This window comes from Barbus barbus (assembly GCF_936440315.1).
Source record: "Barbus barbus genome assembly, chromosome: 21".
Classification (NCBI taxonomy): domain Eukaryota; kingdom Metazoa; phylum Chordata; class Actinopteri; order Cypriniformes; family Cyprinidae; genus Barbus; species Barbus barbus.
Window position 1 is genome coordinate 14,175,959 of NC_136749.1, and position 23,043 is coordinate 14,199,001.

Consider the following 23,043-nt stretch of genomic DNA (forward strand, 5'->3'; position numbering starts at 1 on the left):
TAATTAAAAAATTATATGTGACCTCGAAATAGTGCAGAATTGTAAAGGTGTCTCAGTCATTTTATTCATTTTACATCATGTTTTCTTGTTTTACATTATTTAAAACCCTAAACTTTCTCTTTATTTATAAAATCAGTTTTGAATCTCAGATTTTGAGTTGGGGTACATACCACACAAAGCTGTACAGGAACCTGCGGTTTACGTTTAAAGAAGTGTGACTGAATAAAAAAAGTGAACAACAGTGAAAGAATGACATCCCACAAAGATTTTCCAGTTCCCAACTCAAAGTTAATGTTACTGCCGAGGGCAGACAGTGTGTTAACCTTTCTAACCTCTATCTATATTACACACATTCACACACATGCACAGGAAGTCATTTATCCAAGCACACTCATTAAGATTTCCATGTATTAGCATTTAGCAGTCGCTGCTGGGCAATAGTGTTGCGATCGCTCGTGTTTAGAGATGCAGATTTATTAGAGCGCCGTGGTTTAAGGTGCCTGCCCGTGGCCTAAACAGCCTTGCGACTGAACCAACCAGTTCCTGATTACCAGGCCATTACCCCAATTACACTGCCACATACAGCCACAGGGGCCTGATCGCCGGGTGAGCGCATGTGTTCACTGATGTGTGTGTATTTGTTTACCTGTTCGTTAGCTGGGAGTTATTCAGCTTCATTAGTGAGCATTCATGCTTGCTACAGTCGTAATTGCTGTGTTTGCCCGCCACAGTCCGCAGCCACATTCCAAACTCGCCCCAACACAGCGGCTTTAACCAGAGCGAACACACCCCTGCACAACCCAGATATTCGAAGCATCCCAAAGCCAACAACCGCACACCCCACACATCCCTAAATATCTGAGATTCTACCAGCATCGTGCAGACAAAAAGCATCTTTTAGCCCAAGCCAAAGTCCACATGCTGTTTACCAGAAGCTGTATATGAACAGCCCAAAACCTATAATTACGCACCCGATAAAAAGTCTTTAATGTGAATGAGTTATTGCGACCTAACAAGGGAATCTGTGGCTTTGTCCTGTGCCACAAAACCCACTCCATTATCTGCTATAAAAATAACAATGAACTGAGAGAGAAAGTGAGGGAAAAGAGAGAGAGAGAGAGAGAGAGAGAAAGGAGGACAGTAATGATCATTACAGATGCCCACATTGTCCTTTTCTGCCATGGATGCTGCAGGGCGGGTGGGTGTAATTTTTTGTGTGTAAAGTCTATACCGCATTGATTAATGCTATGCTCTTTCTCTCTCGTTCATTATTTGAAATTATTGCTCATCTAGCTATTGGCCCGGCCCCAGTAAACACGCTGCTGTATAATATCTGTGTGTGAGACAGTGAGAAAGCGTGCAGCTTATATTTGCAGCTTACATGACTGTCGTCATCATCACTAATCAGAGCAACAAGACAGAGCAGGACAGCAGGACTACTGAAAGCCTGTTACAGACACAAGCCAAGACCAGTGTCTGCCTGTGTTTGAAGAGCCACAACAAACCCACAGTCGATTCTTTCCACACATGTATTATGTAGATGACTCTTTGTGTGCACTGAATGTATTTTTTGCTTGTATTATTATTTGGGTCAGTGACTTGATGCTCGCTTTTATCTATTAATGTATTCAGAAATGCATTAGAAATGCAATTTGTGTATATATATAGTGGTTTCAGTAAACCTCTTCTGTGATGAGCATGTTTTTAATTTTTTATTTGAAATTCATTTTGAATTTTTAACTTTCTTTTTTTAAAAATGAAACTTCTTTGTTGTTTATTAATATCTGAAGAAACTTTGCAAATCAAAGCCATGCAGTGCAACCAAAATGAAAAACATAAAAAATATATCAGAGAAGAACCCTCTGTGTCAAGGTCAATAAGGTTCAGGTTGTAAAATGTCATGTGGTGCGACTGCCCAAACATAGTGGTATTTATGAATTATTAATTCATGATAATTGTAAAGGAAAATCATAAAAAGTCAATATAAAAGATATTGAAAAGATATTGATTACGATACTTTATGTAACAGTCTCTTATGCTCATTAAGGCTGTATTTATTTGATAAAAAAACGTAATATTGTGAAATATTGTTTCAATTTCTAATATTGTTTTTTTTTATATACTTTCAAATATTTTTTTCTGTGATGCAGTGCTGAATTTTCATCAGCGATTACTCCATTCTTCAGTGTCACATGATCCTTCAGAAATCATTTTAATATGCTGATTTATTTATCAGCGTTGAAACTGTTGTGCTGCTTAATTTTTTAGTTAGTTTTATTTATTTATTTTGGAACCTGTGATGGTTATTTCTCCTTTGATTCTTTGATAAATAAATAGTTAAAAAGCATTTATTCAAAATAGAAACCTTTCTAGCAATATAAGTCTTGACTATCACTAATTTAACACAGCCGTCCTGAATAAAAGTATATATTTCTTTGAAAATAGAAAGAAAGATCAAATTTACTGACCCCAAACTTTGGATAGTAGTGTATATTGGGATTTCTATTTTGAATAAACACTGTTCTTTTTAACTTTTTGTTTATCAAAGAATCCTGAAGACAGTACCCCAGGTCCCAAAAAATATTAAGCAGTACAACTGATTCCAACATTGATTATAAATCAGCATGTTAGAATGATTTCTGAAGGATCATGTGACACTGAAGACAGGTGTAATGATGCTGAAAATTCAGCTTTGATTCACAGAAATCAATTTTGAAAGTATTATTTTTAATTGCATTACTTTTTTTTTGCATTTTGAGCAAATAGATACTTGATAAGCATAAGAAGCTTCTTTTAAAAACATTAAAATCTTACTGATCCCAAACTTTTGAACAGCAGTGTATGTCTGTTTTGTAGTCTATTTGTGCAACCTGTGAATTGCCAGTCAAATGTTGTATTTAGAGTCCCATGCCATCTCATTTTAGTCTTTACACACTGTGCCCATTATACAGCATAGAATGTGTTCTGCTTGTTTTGTTGTACCATATTGTTCTTGCACTGTCAATCCAGTCGAATTCTACAGAAGAAATGGCCGATGCTGATTTTCTGCAATTTATTTGCACATACAATGCACTAGTCTTTTCTTTTGTGCCTGCTGAACTGTTTCTAAATGTGTTTCTGAACGATATAACTCCTGCTAAGCAGCCGAGCAAGAGTTAAACTCCCAGCTCGCTCTGAATGCAGTACATCAATTTAGATGAAGTTAATTAAGCAATCATTTGATCGGATTCATTTGATGTTTTCATTGCAAGGGCCAAATTTACTATGGATTCAAGCATGATTTCATCAGCGGCTTTTAACACCGTCCCATTTTTAACGTTCACTCTCTCTCTCCGAAACAAATACCACCACAACCTCAATAACTAAAAACATAAATCAAAAGCTGATCTAGCGACATAAAATTTAACAAGACCACTATGCTGATAAAAGCTGTGTGTTAAAGGCCCTGACATTTCATAAATCAGGACATATGTTATATTAGTCCCATCATGTTTGTTTGCATGCACATACATGAGAAGCTGTGCATCTGACCATCACACCCCACTGTACCCTTCTGTCACAGCTGCTATGGAGACGGAGGGTGGATCTGTCAGTGTAGTGTCATGGCAACCCTCTCTCGAGTGACAGCGAATCAATATGCAGTGTTAAGTAAAGAAACAGCGATGAGATGCATATGAGTGAAGTCTGTCATGAGTGCACTGACACTCAGACAAACACTGGATCAATGTCTCTGTCCGGTTTCCCTCCCTCAAACTCTCCCTTTATCTAATATACAGAGACAAATCAGTGGCGTTCACTGAGGCATGTGAACAGAGCTGTTGATTTGTGATATTTGAAAGTGTGTGCTGGTTAAATATCTGGGTATCTAAGCCATCAACACTGATGAGAATAGATCTATTGGTACCTCAAGAAATGTGCTCACTTATATAATGCTTGGTACTATTGAGATATTATCAGTAATATGATTATGCATATTATTGTAATGATTTACTTTTTTTGAAGTAAACTCATAGGTAGGGTGGGTGAAAAACTTTTGAAAAAAAAAAATATATATATAGAATATAAAATACTGTAGGATTTATAAAAAATAACTAAAGGTATAACCCTCTCTATTGCTGACAGGAACATATTCAAGGAAGGATAGCATTTACAATGCAATGTCTCATGCATAGGTGTAGGTATTTTAATAACTATTTAGTTTGATATTTGTTTAAATTTGCTTAAACATTGTATCATAGCAGAAAATGTCCTTTCTTTCTTTTCCTTTAAAGGTGAATGTTAAGCTGTTTGTTAAAAAAAGAAAATACATTTTATTATATAAACCATTAACCATATAACCATTTTATTTTATTTTGACATTTTAATATTTTTGATAGCACTAATATTAAGTCATTATGCCATAATGTAATCATTATCTATCTATCTATCTATCTATCTATCTATCTGTCTATCTGTCTATCTGTCTGTCTGTCTGTCTGTCTGTCTGTCTATATATCTATCTACTGTAATTCAAATGATTTTTTATATATTTTTGTAATAAATGATAAATAAATTAGGTTCAACAAAGCAAAATTACACACACACATATATTTAACATTATATATGTTACATATTAGCAAACGTTTTTATAATTCAAATTAATTTGATATTTTGATATTTTATCTTATTTTATTTCAACAAATGTAAACTCAAAGAAAATCTGGATATTTCCAAATACACTCCAGATGTACATATCTCTGATTGGGAATCACAGTAATAAATGACAAATTAGTAATTAATGCTCAATACAATTAAAATTTCTCAAAGAGAGAAATGTTTGTGAAGTATTAAAAAAAAAATCACTGTAATGATGGCCATTTTAAAAATGCAGAATGATATCTAAAATAACACACGGTCAACAAACCACATTTCTTGTTTAGTTAAAAATGCATTTTTTATGAATATGACAGCAATGAAAGAGATTAAGATGTCTTTTGGCGAACACGCCAAAGTATGTTCTCCCCCAGCTCTTGTCAGAAAATGCTGTCAGAGTTGTCATAGCTGATTATGTAGGCCATGCAGAGTCGACATGGTATGTCAGCGTTAAACAAATAGCCTATATGTTTATTTAAGGTTAAACTGCATGAGGTCAGAGACTGGCCGGCACTTGTCATTTTTGTAAATGTCAGGTCCATAGCAGCTATGGGCCTAATGACTAATGCATCTCAGACTGGCCTACAAACAACTACAGGTCTGTGCCTCGGCACAAAAATTATTTGAGAGGAATGAGGAAACAGGCCATCTTTTATAAAGCCATAATAGTTTCGCCACACCTGCTGCCAGCTACATGGTCATGTGACTTTTTGCAAAAGCAATAGCCAGAGGCAGGAACGTGGCGCTACAGGTGAGCTCTGATAACCATCTTGAAAGGTGACCAAATGATAACTCAATTATGACTACTTGAGACGCACTCTTTATGTCTGATCTCAGAGACAAAGACGAATTGTTGATGAATGAATCTTATCTTTGTCTGAGAATTGAATGTCGGAATGTCTGACTACTGAAACTAAAATCCTCATACAAGTGACTACCCACCCCGTCCAGTTTATACAAAGCGTACAATCCGGTATTTCCTGTCCTGAGGCTCAAGCTTTAACAGAAAAGGTCAGATTTTTAGACTGTCTACAGCACTTACAAGCCTTATCTTTTAATATCCATAAAGAAATGGGTTAGCAGCTCAAATGGTCCATAAGCTATGGCTAGATGTGCCCTATAAAAACTGGAACAACTGGAAACAAGACATTTATCCAGCGTCCGGTGCGTCTGCAAACAGCTGACAGGAGACTGAACTGCGAGGAGGAGTGTGCATGACTGTTTCTGGGCGGCCCGTTGATCCAGATTGACATTTGTGCGATTTAGCTCAGCTCGGATTGCGAGTGTGTGTTTGTTTGAAGCTCTAGAAGTCCTGCTGAATAAATAAGTAAGTGAGTGGCCGTCAAGCCTGATGAGGAGTTATTTCTGAAATACTGCATGTCGCAGAGCTCTGTTTGGGCTGCAGGGCATTCTGGGGGATCTCAGTCTGAAATGCTCTGGCCATGACCACAGTTAGAGAGAACAAGCACTGTCCAGTCATACACATCAAAATATGTCTCTTACTAATATACCGATAAGCCGAAAATTATTTTGACAAAACAAAACAAATAATGCACTAAAAATATCCAACAGTTTTATAGTTTTAATAAATTTATGCATCACAACATCACAGTGTATATGGATGTTAAATGGATAGTAATTGTGAGATTTATCTATCTATCTATCTATCTATCTATCTATCTATCTATCTATCTATCTATCTATCTATCTATCTATCTATCACTTATAGAGTCTAGACGTATTTAACCGATCAAAAGTGACAGTAACGTTTTTTTATAAAGTTAGAATTTTTTTTTTTTTACAAAAATGCTGATCCTGAAAAAAAATGCATTGTGGCTACCACAGAAATATTAAGCAGTGCAATGGTTTTCAACATTGATATAATAATAATAATAATAATAATAAATGTTTCTTGAACACCAAATCAGCATCTTCAAATTGTGTGACACTGAAGACTGGAGTAATGGTTCATAAATATTCAGGTTTGACATTACAGGAATAAATTACATTCTAAAATATTATAAAATAGAAAACAATTATTATAAATAAATGCAGCCTTGTTGATCATAAGAAACTTCTCAAAATCATCATCTTCTCAAAATCAATATATATACACACTCACCTAAAGGATTATTAGGAACACCATACTAATACTGTGTTTGACCCCCTTTCGCCTTCAGAACTGTCTTAATTCTACGTGGCATTGATTCAACAAGGTGCTGAAAGCATTCTTTAGAAATGTTGGCCCATATTGATAGGATAGCATCTTGCAGTTGATGGAGATTTGTGGGATGCACATCCAGGGCACGAAGCTCCCGTTCCACCACATCCCAAAGATGCTCTATTGGGTTGAGATCTGGTGACTGTGGGGGCCATTTTAGTACAGTGAACTCATTGTCATGTTCAAGAAACCAATTTGAAATGATTCGAGCTTTGTGACATGGTCCATCATAAAGGGATGGACATGGTCAGAAACAATGCTCATGTAGGCCGTGGCATTTAAACGATGCCCAATTGGCACTAAGGGGCCTAAAGTGTGCCAAGAAAACATCCCCCACACCATTACACCACCACCACCAGCCTGCACAGTGGTAACAAGGCATGATGGATCCATGTTCTCATTCTGTTTACGCCAAATTCTGACTCTACCATCTGAATGTCTCAACAGAAATCGAGACTCATCAGACCAGGCAACATTTTTCCAGTCTTCAACCGTCCAATTTTGGTGAGCTCGTGCAAATTGTAGCCTCTTTTTCCTATTTGTAGTGGAGATGAGTGGTACCCGGTGGGGTCTTCTGCTGTTGTAGCCCATCCGCCTCAAGGTTGTGCGTGTTGTGGCTTCACAAATGCTTTGCTGCATACCTCGGTTGTAACGAGTGGTTATTTCAGTCAAAGTTGCTCTTCTATCAGCTTGAATCAGTCGGCCCATTCTCCTCTGACCTCTAGCATCAACAAGGCATTTTCGCCCACAGGACTGCCGCATACTGGATGTTTTTCCCTTTTCACACCATTCTTTGTAAACCCTAGAAATGGTTGTGCGTGAAAATCCCAGTAACTGAGCAGATTGTGAAATACTCAGACCGGCCCGTCTGGCACCAACAACCATGCCACGCTCAAAATTGCTTAAATCACCTTTCTTTCCCGTTCTGACATTCAGTTTGGAGTTCAGGAGATTGTCTTGACCAGGACCACACCCCTAAATGCATTGAAGCAACTGCCATGTGATTGGTTGATTAGATAATTGCATTAATGAGAAATTGAACAGGTTCCTAATAATCCTTTAGGTGAGTGTATATATGGGGAAGTTGTGGCCTAATGGTTAGAGAGTCGGACTCGTAATCCAAAGGTTGTGGGTTCGAGTCTTGGGCCGGCAGGGATTGTAGGTGGGGGAGTGAATGTACAGCGCTCTGTCCACCCTCAATACCACGACTGAGGTGCCCTTGAGCAAGGCACCGAACCCCCAACTGCTCCCCGGGCGCCGCAGCATAAATTGCTGCCCACTGCTCCGGGTGTGTGTTCACGGTGTGTGTTCACTGCTGTGTGTGTGTGTGTGTGTGTGTGTGTGTGTGTGCACTGCTGTGTGTGTGCACGTTGGATGGGCTAAATGCAGAGCACGAATTCCGAGTATGGGTCACTTCACTTCACATATATATACACACATACACATACATACACACACACAATCGACCAACCAATACAGTACATTAAATTGTTGAAATAAGCTCTTCCTGCAGTACATTAAATCACAATTTTGTGTCCTGGTGGACTGATAATACTGTAACTACATTGTTGTCAGGCAATCTGACTGGACAGTTGCTGAACGTGCTGTGGGCAGTCGTGAGTGTGCCATCTGTGGCTGACACTACATGTACCTTACCCATCAATGAGTGCAAAATCGTACCCGCCATCACACATCTACGCATTAGAGCACGGCAGTTTGGCTTTGCGATCACACGGTTGCTGGCATGTCTAACTCTGCCCTTTCCAGCTGCAGAAATGAGCTGAGGACAGGGGCATCTGAGAGAGAGCAAGAGCCAAAAGGCTAGGCTATGAAGGACAAGAGAGGAGAGAAGGAGAGCGAGAGAGGAAAAAGAGAGGGGGGAGCAGTGTCATCTCTCTGCCCGCTGGCCTTCCCAGCTGTTGTTCTTTCTTTCTGCTCTCCCCTTCACATTTCATCTGACTTCGCCCCACCACAGACCCCTCGTTCTCTCCGTCTCGGTGTCTCTCTCTTTCTCCCCCACGTTCCCCTCCTATTTTTCTCTGTGACTCAGTGAAACAGGTCAAGTGTTACTGAATTTCCCCTCCAGCTCAACCTGCCTAATACAAGACATGACTCTATTTAAAGGGATAGTTCACCCAAATATGAATATTGTGTCCTCATTTACTCACCCTCATGTTGTTCCAAACCTGTATGATTTTCACTTTATGAACAAAAAAACACAAACATTTTTTAAAATATCCACAAAAGATTTGGAATGACATGAGGGTGAGTAAATGAAGACAGAATTTTACTTTTTGGGTAAACTGCCCCATTAATTGTGCTTTTTTTTTTTTTGTCCTTTTTGGAGCTTGGCAGGCTGTGGGCTCCCTCCATTTTTATCGCAGGTTAGAAAAAGAAAGTCGAAAAAGTTTAGAACAACATTAGGGTGAATAAATGTTGAAGTAATTTTATTTCTGGGTGAACTATCCCCTTTAATGGTGCTTCTTTGTCCTTTTTGGAGCTTATATGCCGTGCACTTTGTCCATTTTCATTGCAGATTGAAAAAATAAAGTTGCAAAAGCTTGGAATGACATGAGGGTGAGTAAATTATAACAGAATATTAATTTTGGGTCAACTATCCCTTTAATGGTGCGGTTTGTTTTGTCATTGTCAGGGCTTGGTTGTCCATAGTTTCCATTCATTTTCATTGCAGGTTGGAAAAAAGAAGGTTGCGAAAGTGTGGAACAACATAAGGGTGAATAAATGATGAAAAAATCTTGATTTTTGGGTGAATCTCTTTAACACATTCACAGAGCACGTAAAAACTTCCAATCACACAGATTGTGCAGGGTAGCTCGTCATTACCGGCCCATCACATTTTTGTAATCAGCCATTGGTGCTTCATTTGATGTGTGGTCCACATACACACCACAAGGGCTGTGGAATTGACTCTGCAGGGAAGCAGATCGGCTGAAGTGTCGTCCAGTACAATCATATCCATGAATATGGCTCATGCAGTCGATTGTGAGTGTGAGCATTGAAGGGTGACAAGATGTTCTGAGTATTGTGCTGTGGAATAGATACGCAGAGCAGTGTGCAGAATGTCATTGCAGACCCATTATTTGATGGTGCGGAAAAGATTGTGTGGTGGAAACAAGCTGTAAATAACTGCTGTTGAAGTGTGGACTGTTTAAAGTAAACAACCTGCATTTTAAACACCATGTTTTGCATTCTCTGAAGTTGGCATGAATGTTTAAACCTGATGGACCGCTTTAATTCAAATGTTTTAAATTACAAAAGACGACTTTAATGAATGTGACCTTTTGAGGATAATGTAACCAGCTACCACAGCACCGTAATTTAATGTGAATGCAAATTATTTGATGAACGATAATCACTGATTCAGTCTTGTAAGTACAGAATAGTTCTAGAAGGTAATTAATCTGCTTATTGAATATTGACATCTGGATTCTCAGTCGATTGCATCCTATTAACCTATTTATGTTCCTAAGACAAAATATAATAATGAAATTCTGCTCTGATCAAAATAGCCATTAATTTCATGCACTGCAGTCTGATGCAGTTCAAGGATAACCGTGATATATTTCTAAATGGATCTGAGAACAGAAGATATGAACGATGCACAGGCTGAAGAGAAAATTGATCAATTAGGTATCAGTGTAATTCAAGGCATGGAGTCGAATCTTATATATCTGAAAAATATAATAATTTACCTAAAATGAATATAATATTTATATCAATGTTTATAAATCTTCGCACTACTTTTTCCATACAGTCTCTTTTTACCATCTGCTTTGCCATCACAGGAATAGGTTAATATTTAAAAATAGAAAACGTGTGAATCTTTGGTGTTCCACATGAAAAATAACAGCATGTGGGTTTTGAACGGACGTGGCGGTGTGTAAATAATGAATGTTGATTTCTGGATGAACTATTCCTTTTAACATGAAGAGTACGAGTTCAATGACATAAAATAGTCATGTGCTACCCTAAAATGACTAACCATGTCTTTGATATTGTGATGCACAGTCCTTCTCATGTCTGGATGCTGGACTGGGCAGTGAAGTGTTCAGTGCAGTGGATGGTTTTGATGTGATATTGAGCAGTGGAGTGTGTGTCTGGACTAGTTGTTTAGCGTGGAGGATAACGGTGGATGCTGTGGAATGGTTGGACTGAGTGTTTGAGCCAGTCAAGCAGAAGTGAGCAGCACTGAAGCTGCAGAAATGACCAAGACGAGGGAAGAGAGAAGAGAAAGCGCGCTCTGCTGGGTTGTCAGATAGATTATTTCAAAGCATCCCACACTCATTCATCCACATCACTATACACAACCTCTCCAAAATGAAAGAAAGAGAGGGATGGGTGAGAAATGGGAGGAGCTGTAGACAGATAGTCATATAAGAACAGCAAAGGAACATGAAGAGGAAAAAGTGTGATGGGTCTTCAAATCGCTAAAGTGATATTTCACCCCAAAATTAAAATTGTTACTGTACTCACCCTTATGTTGTTCCATAATTTCCTCTGTGGACCAGAAAGGAGAAATTTAAACTTTGAAGCAACATTTTAAGCTTCAAAAAGGCCACAAAAGAACTATAAATGAATCAGTTTGGTCCGAGTCATAAAAACACTCTGGGATGCATTTCCCAAAGGAATTGCTAGACAAATATGGTAACAAGATTTGTAGTTAGCAGTCCAATGCTTCAGTGTTTCCCGAAACCATAATTCCACCAAACGTTTGCAAACAGCATCACAAAGTTCGGAAATACAGCATAGCTTATAGAGCATGTTCTTTCTCAAAATATGCACGCTTACAGGACAATCTACATATTTCTTTCCTCATACTGTATATACAAATGTGCTCTAGTAACCTAAAGGAAAAGTGGGAATCCGCTAGTTGATTTCTGGATCAAAGCTTTGTACCATGGTAGTAAAGCAGTGAGCCATGTTTTTGAAACACTAGCCAGAATAATTAGTAGAACTGATTCAGTTCAAAGACTCCTTCGAAGACTATTATATAGCTCACTAGACCTGTTGGCCACTTTCATGGTGCCATTTTTTGAAGCTTAAAAGCTTCTGTCCTTAATTAGCTGTAATTGCATTGGAAAGAGTGACCAGCGTAGTCTTGATTTATTTTTATTTTTGTGTTCTATGAAAGAAGGTTTGGATCAACATGAGGGTGAGTAAATGATTAATCATTCCTTTAATCTTGCTTGAAGATATACAATATAATGCAGTTTCAGTGTGTGGAATAGTGCATGAGAGGGGTGCTTTGTGTATCATTAAACAAGAGTGTCAATGTGTTCTTGTCTTTTGGAAGAGGGAAAAATGCGTGTCTGTTCAGAATGCACTGAACACAAACAGTCGTCCTCCTTTCATCTCACACTCTGTTTTTGCAGGTGGGCCGTCTCTCAGGGGAGGGGACAGAATGAGTGAGAGACTACAAGACAATTTCCAAGTCTTCTACACACCAAAAAGCAAGAAACATATATAAATAAACCCCCAAGTCTGTCCTGTCCGTGTCCTGCAATCATTCTGCTGTAGCTGCAGAGGTCCACTCATATAACACCGCTGGGATATCTTCCTCATCACTCATACGGATACTTTTTTTTTCCTGTGACAACCCCAATGTCAGTAGGAGGCCAGGACTACTTCTGCCTTCTAGTTGTTGGATCGTGTTTATGAGAGGAATGCCACCATAATACTGTAATTGCTAGTGGGTTTTTCTGCTAAGCTGAGTTTAGGGTGTGTCAATTTAAGAATAGTGGCGGAAGCAAATTGGTATTGGTCTTGTTGTCTGTGCTTATGTACTTATGATGACTATATTTATTTTGCAGTTTTCTACTGTTCATGAAGATTAGAGTCACAGAAAATTGAAGGAGAGCAGGTTAAGATGTTTCACGTGCAATATTTCTGAAAGGCCAGTATATAAAGCTTGTTTTGATAATGCAAATGAGAAAAATGTTAAGCACTTTACTAAAAACTGATTTGTTTTGTGTCAGGCAGCACGCCAACATACAGCGCAGTTGCACATCGGGCATATCGAGTTTGGGTCCCAGCTCGCGGACCTTTCCCGATCCTACCCCCTTCTCTCTCCCACTTAAACGCCAAAATACAACACCAAAAATAAAATATAAAAAAAAAAAAAAAAACTATTTACACTCCGTTTTAAAAGTTTGGGGTCAGTAAAAAAAATTTAAAAATAGTCTCTTATGTGCACCAAGAGTATGTTTATTATTAAAATTCTGTACAAATAGTTAGATATTATTATGGTTTAAATGAACTCTTTTCGATTTTAATGTATTTTAAAATGTAATTTATTCCCGTGATGGTAAAGCTGATTTTTTTTGCCATTTTTCCCAAAATGGTAGCTGTGAGGTACATTTACATTTAGTCATTTGGTATACGCTTTTATCCAAAGCGACTTACAAAAGAAAGAGACATAAAATTGGCCTCTGCATCCACTTATTTCAGCTCTTGAATGCACATCTCATCATAACCACGACTCATAAGTGGGAACTTGAAGGAGCATACCTGACAGAAAGAGAAAAATAGAGAGCGAGACAAAGAGCCGAGAGCAGATAATGGTTACAGAGTCAACACACAGAGTACTGGTGTTACTATGGCTACCTGTCAGATCGAGTCTATATCATCATCCCTGCTGATTGATTATGTGTTCTGTCCCCTCTTAACACACACCGCCATCAACCAATCATTTCACTTAAATGTCAGGGTGTGTAAAAGGTCACTGGATCTTCTACCCATGGTAACAACTCCATCACGGAAGAGTGGCAAACAGAGTGTGAATTACTCTCCAGTACCAACTGATCAATCATCCATAATCAAAGCAATTGATAAGGTCAGACAGACCACCAGAAGAACCCCCGTCGGGTCTAATCTATCTATTCATCTGTTATCTGTGTGTAATGTCGTAGCCTCCGGGTGCCCACGGGAGACGAGGGATACCAGACGATCCTCACAGCCTGACAGCTCAGGGCAATGCGGGTCAATCCAATCTCCCACTGAGTGCGGGTGCGTGCACACACGTCCAATTCACGGAAACACTACAGATGACGGAAGTGTCAGGGCTTTAGGGCTATCACACCAGCGCATCCTCGCTTTTCACTCGGGCCTTCATTCCACTCACTTTTTCATCTTTCCTAAACCTTCCCCCTCCGTGACAGGGAATAAAAATAGAGCCTTCGGACGAGACTCGTCGCTCGCTATTAACCGCTTATTCATGTATGAGGAATGTGATGGGTGTTAAATAGAGGTCTGTGTGTGCGGGGGGTTTTTTTAGAAGGGAGGGGGGGGGGATTTTTTTTGGTGCATGATATCATGAACCCAGAGCATGGCAGGGCATATACTCTCAGTCACAGCCCCAAAATGACACTGCGTTTCCTTATCCTGACATCATTTCCCATTTTAACACCTGTCTTGTAGCACTGTGAACTCCTAAACCTCAAGGGGGTGCGATATGACACTGTTTTATTTAACAAAAGGCAAGTTATTGTCGTGTCTGTGTATTGTTCTCAGTAATTCAGAATCTTTGCTTTTGGCCCAGTCCATAATATAGGCTATTTAAATTTCATTTATAGCTTCCATATAGCAAATATGCCTAATACTATTTAGTTGTAATAAAGAAAAATAAATATTTTACACTACCAAATTTTTGGTATTTTGTATTATATTTCTGTTTTTACTGTACAACACTTTTAAATGGTAGTGTACATTGAATAACAGAGTTACTATCTAAAATAGTTTTGATGCACTTATGGATTACCCCCAACCCACATCCGGTTCTATCAGAATAGGGATATAATATGGAAAAAACATATTTTTGTCATTGTAGCAGATACAGATATACAAATGATGGCTTTACTGGACATACCTACTACTGACTATCCTGTGATATGAAAGGCGGCAGGCAGGAAAAATTCACTTTCAAGAGCTCTGCAAAAGGAATTTGCCAATGGAAAAACCTTTAATATACTATAATGACATACAGTATTTTTTTCTAATACTGTAAGGGTTTTGTAGAAATGCACTAGTAGTGGTAATCCATACTAAATTTACTTTTAAATTCACTAAGATGAAGCGAGCAGTATTCTCCTGGTCATGTGATCTCATCTTTAATTAAGGCACTGATATGACTGGAGTCTCTTCTCACATCATTTTAAACATTTTCTGAAAGTGAAAGTGAATTGACTAAATGCTATAAATCTTCCTAATATATGGGTTTGGAATGACGAGTGAGTAAATGACCAAATTTTAATTTTTATATGCACTATCCCTTTAAGGCTGAATCGCTTTCATTGAGGAAAAAAAATGACCAAGTGCACCTTGAAGTTCACATCTGTGTTAAGCCATGATTGTGTCTCAAGACAAGTGGAACACACCATTACACAGTAACATAAGGCTATTATCATGATACATTCAGCTAGTGTTGTGGGACGAGAGAGAGAGACAAACTAAGAGAGGAAAGAGGCAGCTGGTCCTCACTCCAGGTTGCAACTCTGAGCAATTAGAGCAGACAGATGGCTAAATGGCCAAGAAAAAAAACCCTCCAACTCCAAACGACAGTGACAAGTGTGCCAGGAGCACCGAGATTCTGACCCCGTCAACTGAAAGAGAGGGAAAGGGAAGGAAAGGACGGAATCTAGGACACAGCTACTTCTGGAGGAAAACGTCTGTTGTTATAATAACGGGCACATTTCTATCAAGGTCACCTGCTAATGCACACACACACACACACACAGCAGTACTGTGAATTCTGCCTGCTGAATTCCTTTATGATGACACCAACTCTTTCGGTTTCACTCCCCCTCCTTTGCAAAGTGTGCTCTTGGTTAAATTTTAACCTGTTGAGATACGAGATCTGTTGCCTTTGTGTCAACAAAGAGGTTTTTTTGAGAGCAGAGTTCCTGTAGGACTGAACTATGCTGAGGCTGTCAACTTTATAACCTGAAGGGGAGAAACTTGAATATGAACTCAACCACATTCCTGTGCTTTTTATATTGCGTGTGGTTTATTTCTGACTTGCATAAAAACAAGTCAGTTTTTTGTTGTTGTTACATAGTTGCAGCAGTATATCTGAAAGTGTCAATAATCTAATATGAGGAAATAATGACAACAATTTTACTGAAGAAAATGTTTCATAAGGTGTTTTTGATTTCATCATCAATAAAGATTAAATTAATAATGAGCATCATTATCATGTTTAATTGAAATAAACTACTGAAGAATAATGTTTTTTTAAGACGAAAACTCAGTGGTCAGTGGTGTTAAAGCATTCACAACATCGTATTGGTTTCATTTTGCTCTCTCATCAACAAAAGATACTATGTTCGACTATCTAAGATTATCTGGCTATGAATAAAACTGGATAAAAATGAAAACGTCAAGACTATGCTATAACCAGAATAACTAAAGAAGAAAAAAATAGAGCTTTATGTGGACGCTTTATGTGTCGCTCTCTTGCACAGCCCACTTAGCTCCATTTCAGCCGGCGGTGTTATCTGTGACAGGTGACTTAACACACACACACACACACACAGGCTGAACATTCACAACCCAGTCTGAAAAACACTGCAGGAAAACCAAACCAGAGAGATTTAATTGAGCCCAAAGCATTAAGCACAAACCAATAACACCATCAAATATCTGTAAGACTTTAATAAGCAACCAAATAAAAAAAGACAATATTACAAAGACTGAAAACATTCAGACAACCAAAATAAAACCTAAAAGCAACGCAAGGCGGTAAAGCATTTAGTAGCATAGATGTGTTTTCTGTGTCCATGAGAGTTTGAGAGCGCTGCTCAACAGTTTATAGCACAAACACGTTACAGGCATCAATAAATCACTCAGAATAAAAACAATTAAAGCACAGATCGTTTTAAAAAAACCAGAGAGAGAGAAAAAAAAAAAAAAAAAAACAACAGTAAAAATCAACTGATATAAAACTCAACATTTTACAATATGGTTCAATATGCTAACATTAATGCATTAAGTAACAAAATAATGAAAATTTTACAGCATTTATTAATTTAGGTTAATGTTAATTTACGCATATATACGAATATATTTTTAACATTTCAAGTTGTATACATTAAACCAATATATTATGAACAATCAATAGTAGCCTATATTTATAAATTAACATTAGATTCATAAATGCAGTAAAGATTGTTATTTCATGATACCCAATGCATTAAAAATGCTAACAAATTGAACCTCATTATAAAGCTAAACACTAACTCAAAAAAAAAAAAAAAAAAAAAAAATGTATGTATCCTTCATGCTTACAACAGCGAAGTACAATACACAAGGATGTGGCATCACTGTTTAGCTTTATGAATATCATGTTTATATATTTATACTATATACACAGGAGGGATGGTTTGTGACTGTGACATTAAGGCTTTTAAATGTGCATGTATGTGTTTACCAGGACTGTGGACCATCTAAAGCATCGAGGAGACTGTAACATCCCATATTCAAAACTCTGCTACTTAAACCATCTCCCATTGCAGAGGATACTTCCTTAACATTCTCAAGGCATCCGTTCCTTCATTACGGAATTCCTGGAGGAGACGTTGAGCTAGAAGGTCAGTGCGTTCTCCTCTAATGAGGAGCTAAAGCATTCTGCCTCTCAGAGCACGAGTGACGAATTCACTTCCTCTACTCACACATTCACTGATTGCGGTCCGACCTTTCAATAAGGATGTAAACTAGGCAGCATCGAATCCATGGCCTATTCGGTGCCAGACGGATCGGAGCGGGCCGTTTCAGACTGACCACCCTTTCAGAGGCGAGAACAACTTCTTTCAGTGGCATTGATTCAGACGTGGCACTAATAGGGTCACTGAATCAAGACGGAAGCCAACAGTACGGTACCCACTATACCCTCTGACGCTCAGGAACAGACAGGGACACTTATAGACTCAAGGGCAGTTGGTTTGACATGATTTAGAGGGAGAAAGAATACGTGCGTGTGTGTGTGTGTGAATCCAGTTTAAATCACACTGTGTTCGTGTGTGTGTGAGACCCTGAGAGACTGGAGGAATAACTCACTGCCCTCGAGTCAGACACCACTTAACACGCTGACTCACTCTCTCACACACACACACACTCCAACTACACCCCATAGAAAGCTTCCCCATGTGAATGTGTTTTGATACTAGATGTAAATATGTGATATGTGCTCTCATATAGTAGTGTACGCACAGAGCCGTGGTTGACATGCGCAACAGTCGACCTGGATATTCACCTCGCTCGTCTCCATATTTACACCAATTAGAAGTATAGATTTTTTCATTTTTAAGAAAAATAAAATGTGTACATACAGTAGTTTACAATCACCTCACATCGAACAATACACATGATCTTTCACTCAGCTTCTTCATTTTATTTCCCATTAAACACGGCAGTATATCTTACCGGCTGAGAGGAACGGTAATAAAACAAGGAAATAACAGTATGTGATGCAAACTGTGGTGTCTGAGGAGAGGTATATTTAGCTGTGTGGCCATGGTAACCCTGGACTTAGGTTATAGTTATAAATATAGATTTGTTAATAACACTTTACAATAAAACTTAACTCATTAGCAATAGTTAATGCATTAGGTATCATCATCTACTGCCTTTTAACAATATATCCACAGCATTTATTAATGTTAGTTAGTAATGCCAATTTTGACCTTTTTAATTTTTCAAGGTTATAAATAAATATTTGTGAGTGCATTATGTACAAACATTAATAATGAAGAACTGTATAATTATAAATTAACATGAACTTAGATTAATAAATGCTGTAAAAGTATTGTTGGTTCATGATAACTAAAACCAATATTAACAAACTGAACAATATTGTAAAGTGTTACATGTGTGGCACACAATCCCTTTAAGTTTAATTGTAATTTTTTTAAACAATTTTAAGTTTAGCAATAAATTTAGTTGAATTCTTTCTTTCTGTTAGGGTTTAAAGTTCACTCTGAAAAAGGATGTAACCCTGACCCGCTGTTTTTATTGCAACAGCGCTCTGCTACACTGTTTTACAACTGAATGCAAAAGGAAAATGGTAAACAGTGCTGCCTTGAACTCATCTTTTCTTGACTAAATGGATTGTGGGTGAGAACGAACACACCATTTATTAATGTTTGATTTGATTGGCCCCAAAAAACCAAATGATTCACTGGTGAGTCATGTCATGGGATTGAGATACCGAGTGCTGTATAATGAGTGAACTGTGCACGCCATCTTGAGACAGATGAGCATGTGAGGATGAATTAACAGGAAGGAAGGCCACGGAGGCGTGGCTAGTTATTAATATTAGACATGACTTGAGAGTATAACAGATCAAAAGCACTGGGCACATTTGACTCTTTTCAAAATCTACACAATACACAAGGACAGCTTCCATAGAGATGAAGGGCCGAGGAATGTGCTCTACCCAAACTCAACTCACGCTGAGAGAATCAAGTTTGAAATCATGATCGATAGAAAATAAGAACAAGTTAAAACTATTACACAACAGCACAGTGGATTTACATATATAACTTCATATGTGTGCATGTCATATATATCGCTCAGTGTCAACATTTTCAGTTTCGTATTACTCAGAATGTGTCACCATGACAACCAGAGCAATTAGGAATTAGGAATGGAAGCCTTGTTTTTATTAGTCTCTATTTACTTCATCCGATCATCAATGTTTTAATCTGTGCTATATCCAGCGTATTAATTCATCCATTCATTAACTCAATCCATCCATTAATCCTTCTCTCATGGTATTTGATGCCATAATTTGTTTTTACAATAAAATTAATATTTGTAAAGAGGAAGAATTTCAATCCTTCTGGAAGAGGTCCACGAACACCCTCCTAGAACCTCTTTCTGCTCTCCTCTTACACATAGACTGCAGTCCGAGAAATCACAGAGCCGTCCCTCTGGGACTCCATGTCATCATCTAGGTCATCGTCATGTGGGCGGAGCTGTAGGATGGGTCCACCCCCACCGAAACGATCATATCGCTCGTCCTCTTCTTCCAATTCATCAAATTTCTTCCTTTCTACCTCGTCCATCTCTCTACTAAGCAGGATATCCTCCGCTGTGTGAGTGTGTGTGGTCTCGAGCAGAGCCACGCCCCCCAGGTGCATGCCCTGATTGGCCGTTTTCTCGTTAAGCCCCACCTCTCCTCTGTAAATGGGCATGTTGTTGTTTCCGTTGTTTCCGGTGCCGTTTTTGCTTGATTTGGCAGATCCAAAGAGGCGGGTAAAGGAGTCGTAGGGAGCACCGGCTGGCTTGCCGGTGCCGCGGTAACCATGCTGTTGGCGGCGATTATGGAATACCAGGAAGTAGATGAGGACACCTAAAAGTATGACGGCCAGAATACACGCGAAGATCACGCCTGCGATCACGCCTGCGTTTGAGGGGGGAGGTGCTTGTTCTAAAGACAGAGGTTAAAAAAAAGAGAAACGGAAGAACAGAATTAGCCAGAATTAGATTCATGGAAAGGAAATGGAAGTCAGATGTTTAAAGACCCAATGAAAACTCTGATTTGTGGCTTATAGTCAATGTGTATTATATTTGAAGCCTACATTTTAGCGGACCAAAAAAAATGTTGATTACTCCTCCTGTACTAAATAAATTCCTGTCCAATCAAGTACCAAAAAAAATGATTCATGAAAATGATACAAGTCTTTTGATATGTCCTATGTGGACATCTGTATTTATTTAAGTGACTTGAATCTTTCAAGTCAATAAACAATTCACTGAACCAATTTAACAGACACCAAAAAAAATCTTATTATCCTTTGTTAGAAAATTTGTGTATACATATTACAAATATTTAGAAATGAATAGTTCTTCCAATGCTTTTCCTCTACTTGTGAACAAGACTTGCATCCCAAACTGAACAAACGCCATGCCCATCTCATTCAGTCGGTCAGTAAATTACACTGCCTTAGTTCATTCAGTTTGTTCATATAATGTCTCGTTAAATTACTCCCAGAGTATTGTCAAAACCCAAAACAGTGACTCTGCATGGAAGTTAAACAAGAACAATTTTTTTTGTTTTACTTAAGAGATTCATTAAAAAAAAGATTTTTTTTTTCCATTCACGCAATGATTCATTCCAAATCATTCACACAATAGGAAATATATCAACATTCTGATTTCAAGTGATTTCATGGGATCTTTACAAGACAAGGGAAAATTATTTCCAGTTCCTCACACCCAGTCTGTGTTTAAATGCAAATGTGTGTGTGTGCGTTCATGTGAATGCATGTGGGATGGTGACATTTCTGTGCAATTCCTTAAGGGGAACGGCTTTCCATAAGGCCAGTTTGTAGCATTCACACTTACAACTGCTCAAAGAAGGAAACACAGCACCAGCATGCAGCCTCACATAAAACAGAAAAGAGAGGATGATGGACAAAGGGACAGATGGCTGGCTGATGGATGGATGGATAGATAGATGGATGGATGAGAGGAAGGAAGGCATAAGAGAGGAGGCTGGGATTGACAGGGGGAGACAGCAGAGAGAGACGCATCGGCCTTGAAGCCACAAACACACAACAGCGCACAGCTTCTTCCTCAGTGCCTGGCGAATGCGTGTACGAGATGAAATGAGTGTGCGAAGACGTGAGTAGCACTGCTGAAAGAGAGCAGTGCATGTGTTAACACCCAAAATAAACAACATCATCATCTTGAACTCTTATATTTTTCATTGATTGTCATCAGTTTTTCTTGTGCATCTTGCACAGAAACACCTAACTGCAGAAACACAATCATGTCTGACTGCCTCAGTCGCCGTGTTCCCGTTAGCCACCCACTGTGGTGTACTTCTCTCTCCCACACATACACCTCCACCTCCCACTGGTTCAGTCAGAGTGAGCGTGTTGTTCTGATCTTCGAGTCAATCTCTCACTGCCTGCCCGAGTCCTCTGAATTATACATGACAGTCTGATCATATAGCGGCCACACACACACCCACGGATCTACATGGCTTCATTAGCGGAAGATTTCACACTCACAAACAGTCACAGAGGAGTGCTCGCCCGTGCTGAAGCCCCTGTCACAATGCCAGGGTGTTGGCACATGAGCGTGCTTCAGAGCGGTTTTCAGCAAGTTGCTATGTGGTTTCTAGGGTGTTCAGAGTTGTTTCTAAAGAAGACAAAATATCAAGTAGTAGCAAATTTCTCATAAGCAAAAATATGTAATAAATATTATCTACTGCTTGCCTAAGATGTAATCCACTGAGAAAATTTTGGAATATTTTACATAAATTTTCTGTCCCATAAGAAAAAGGCAGCTTAAAGTCGGCATTAAGTGAACATTTTCTAATTCATTGAATTTTCAAATTCATTCATGCATGTTTTATTTTTAAAAATTAGTTTGACCTTGTAGTTTTATCATCAAAATGTAACACCTTGACCTTCCAGTGACACGACTTCCAGTACACTGATAATCCTGTTATCAGTGTACCCATCCTCATGTTAATGCAAAGTCAGAGGGGTTTATTGTTGATTTGGACCCCACTGACTTTCATTGTTAAAAAAAAAAAAAAAAACACTTTAAAAAATCTTATGTTTCACAAAATGTCAGATTCTATTCCATTTTAACAATGTCCTTACTACCTTTCTGGGCCTTGAATGTGGTAGTTGTGATGCTGTCTACGGAGGGTTAGAAAGCTCTCGGATTTAATCAAAAATGTCTTAATTTGTGTTCCAAAGATGAACAAAGGTCTTACGGGTCTGGAACAACATAATGGTGAGTAATTAAATGACAGAATTTTCATTTTTGGGTGAACTATCCCTTTAAGCATGAGAAACAGTTAAAACTTATACTGGCTCGTGAACACCACTAATTATATTGTATTACCACTAATGTAATCTCTTTATCTTTCTCTAAGTACTGGCAGTATATTAATAAATGTACATATTAGTACTCTGAAAGACTCTAAGTGAATGGCTGAGTGGATGAATGAAGCGCAATGAGCTTTTCTAGACAGATGAGAGGGGAAAAATGTCTCTGAATGACTCACATTCCCTTTTCATTTTTTTGTCACACCATTGGACGGGGGAGAGCAGGACAAGGCAGCTGGATGGAGAACATGACAGAATCTCTAGAGTTGAAAATGAATGGAGGAGAGAAAGAGAGAGAGAGAGAAGTGGGGGTTGAATCTAGGTTAG

General features: G+C 38.4%; 1 protein-coding gene across 3 annotated transcripts in view; it reads right to left on the reverse strand.

The window, feature by feature from the left end:
- LOC306887918 (nectin-2-like) overlaps positions 1 to 23,043 on the reverse strand; it is a 67,278-nt gene that overhangs the window by 12,769 nt on the left and 31,466 nt on the right. Inside the window, exon 7 of one of the 3 annotated variants that reach the window (XM_079445959.1) lies at positions 11,348 to 11,371. The exons of 1 other annotated variant lie outside the window; for it this stretch is intronic. In XM_079445959.1, the coding sequence (XP_079302085.1) occupies positions 11,348 to 11,371 (24 nt within the window). Of the gene's footprint in view, positions 1 to 11,347; positions 11,372 to 16,504; positions 20,298 to 23,043 lie in introns of those variants that run through there. One more of the 3 variants, XM_079445958.1, reaches the window with a different exon arrangement.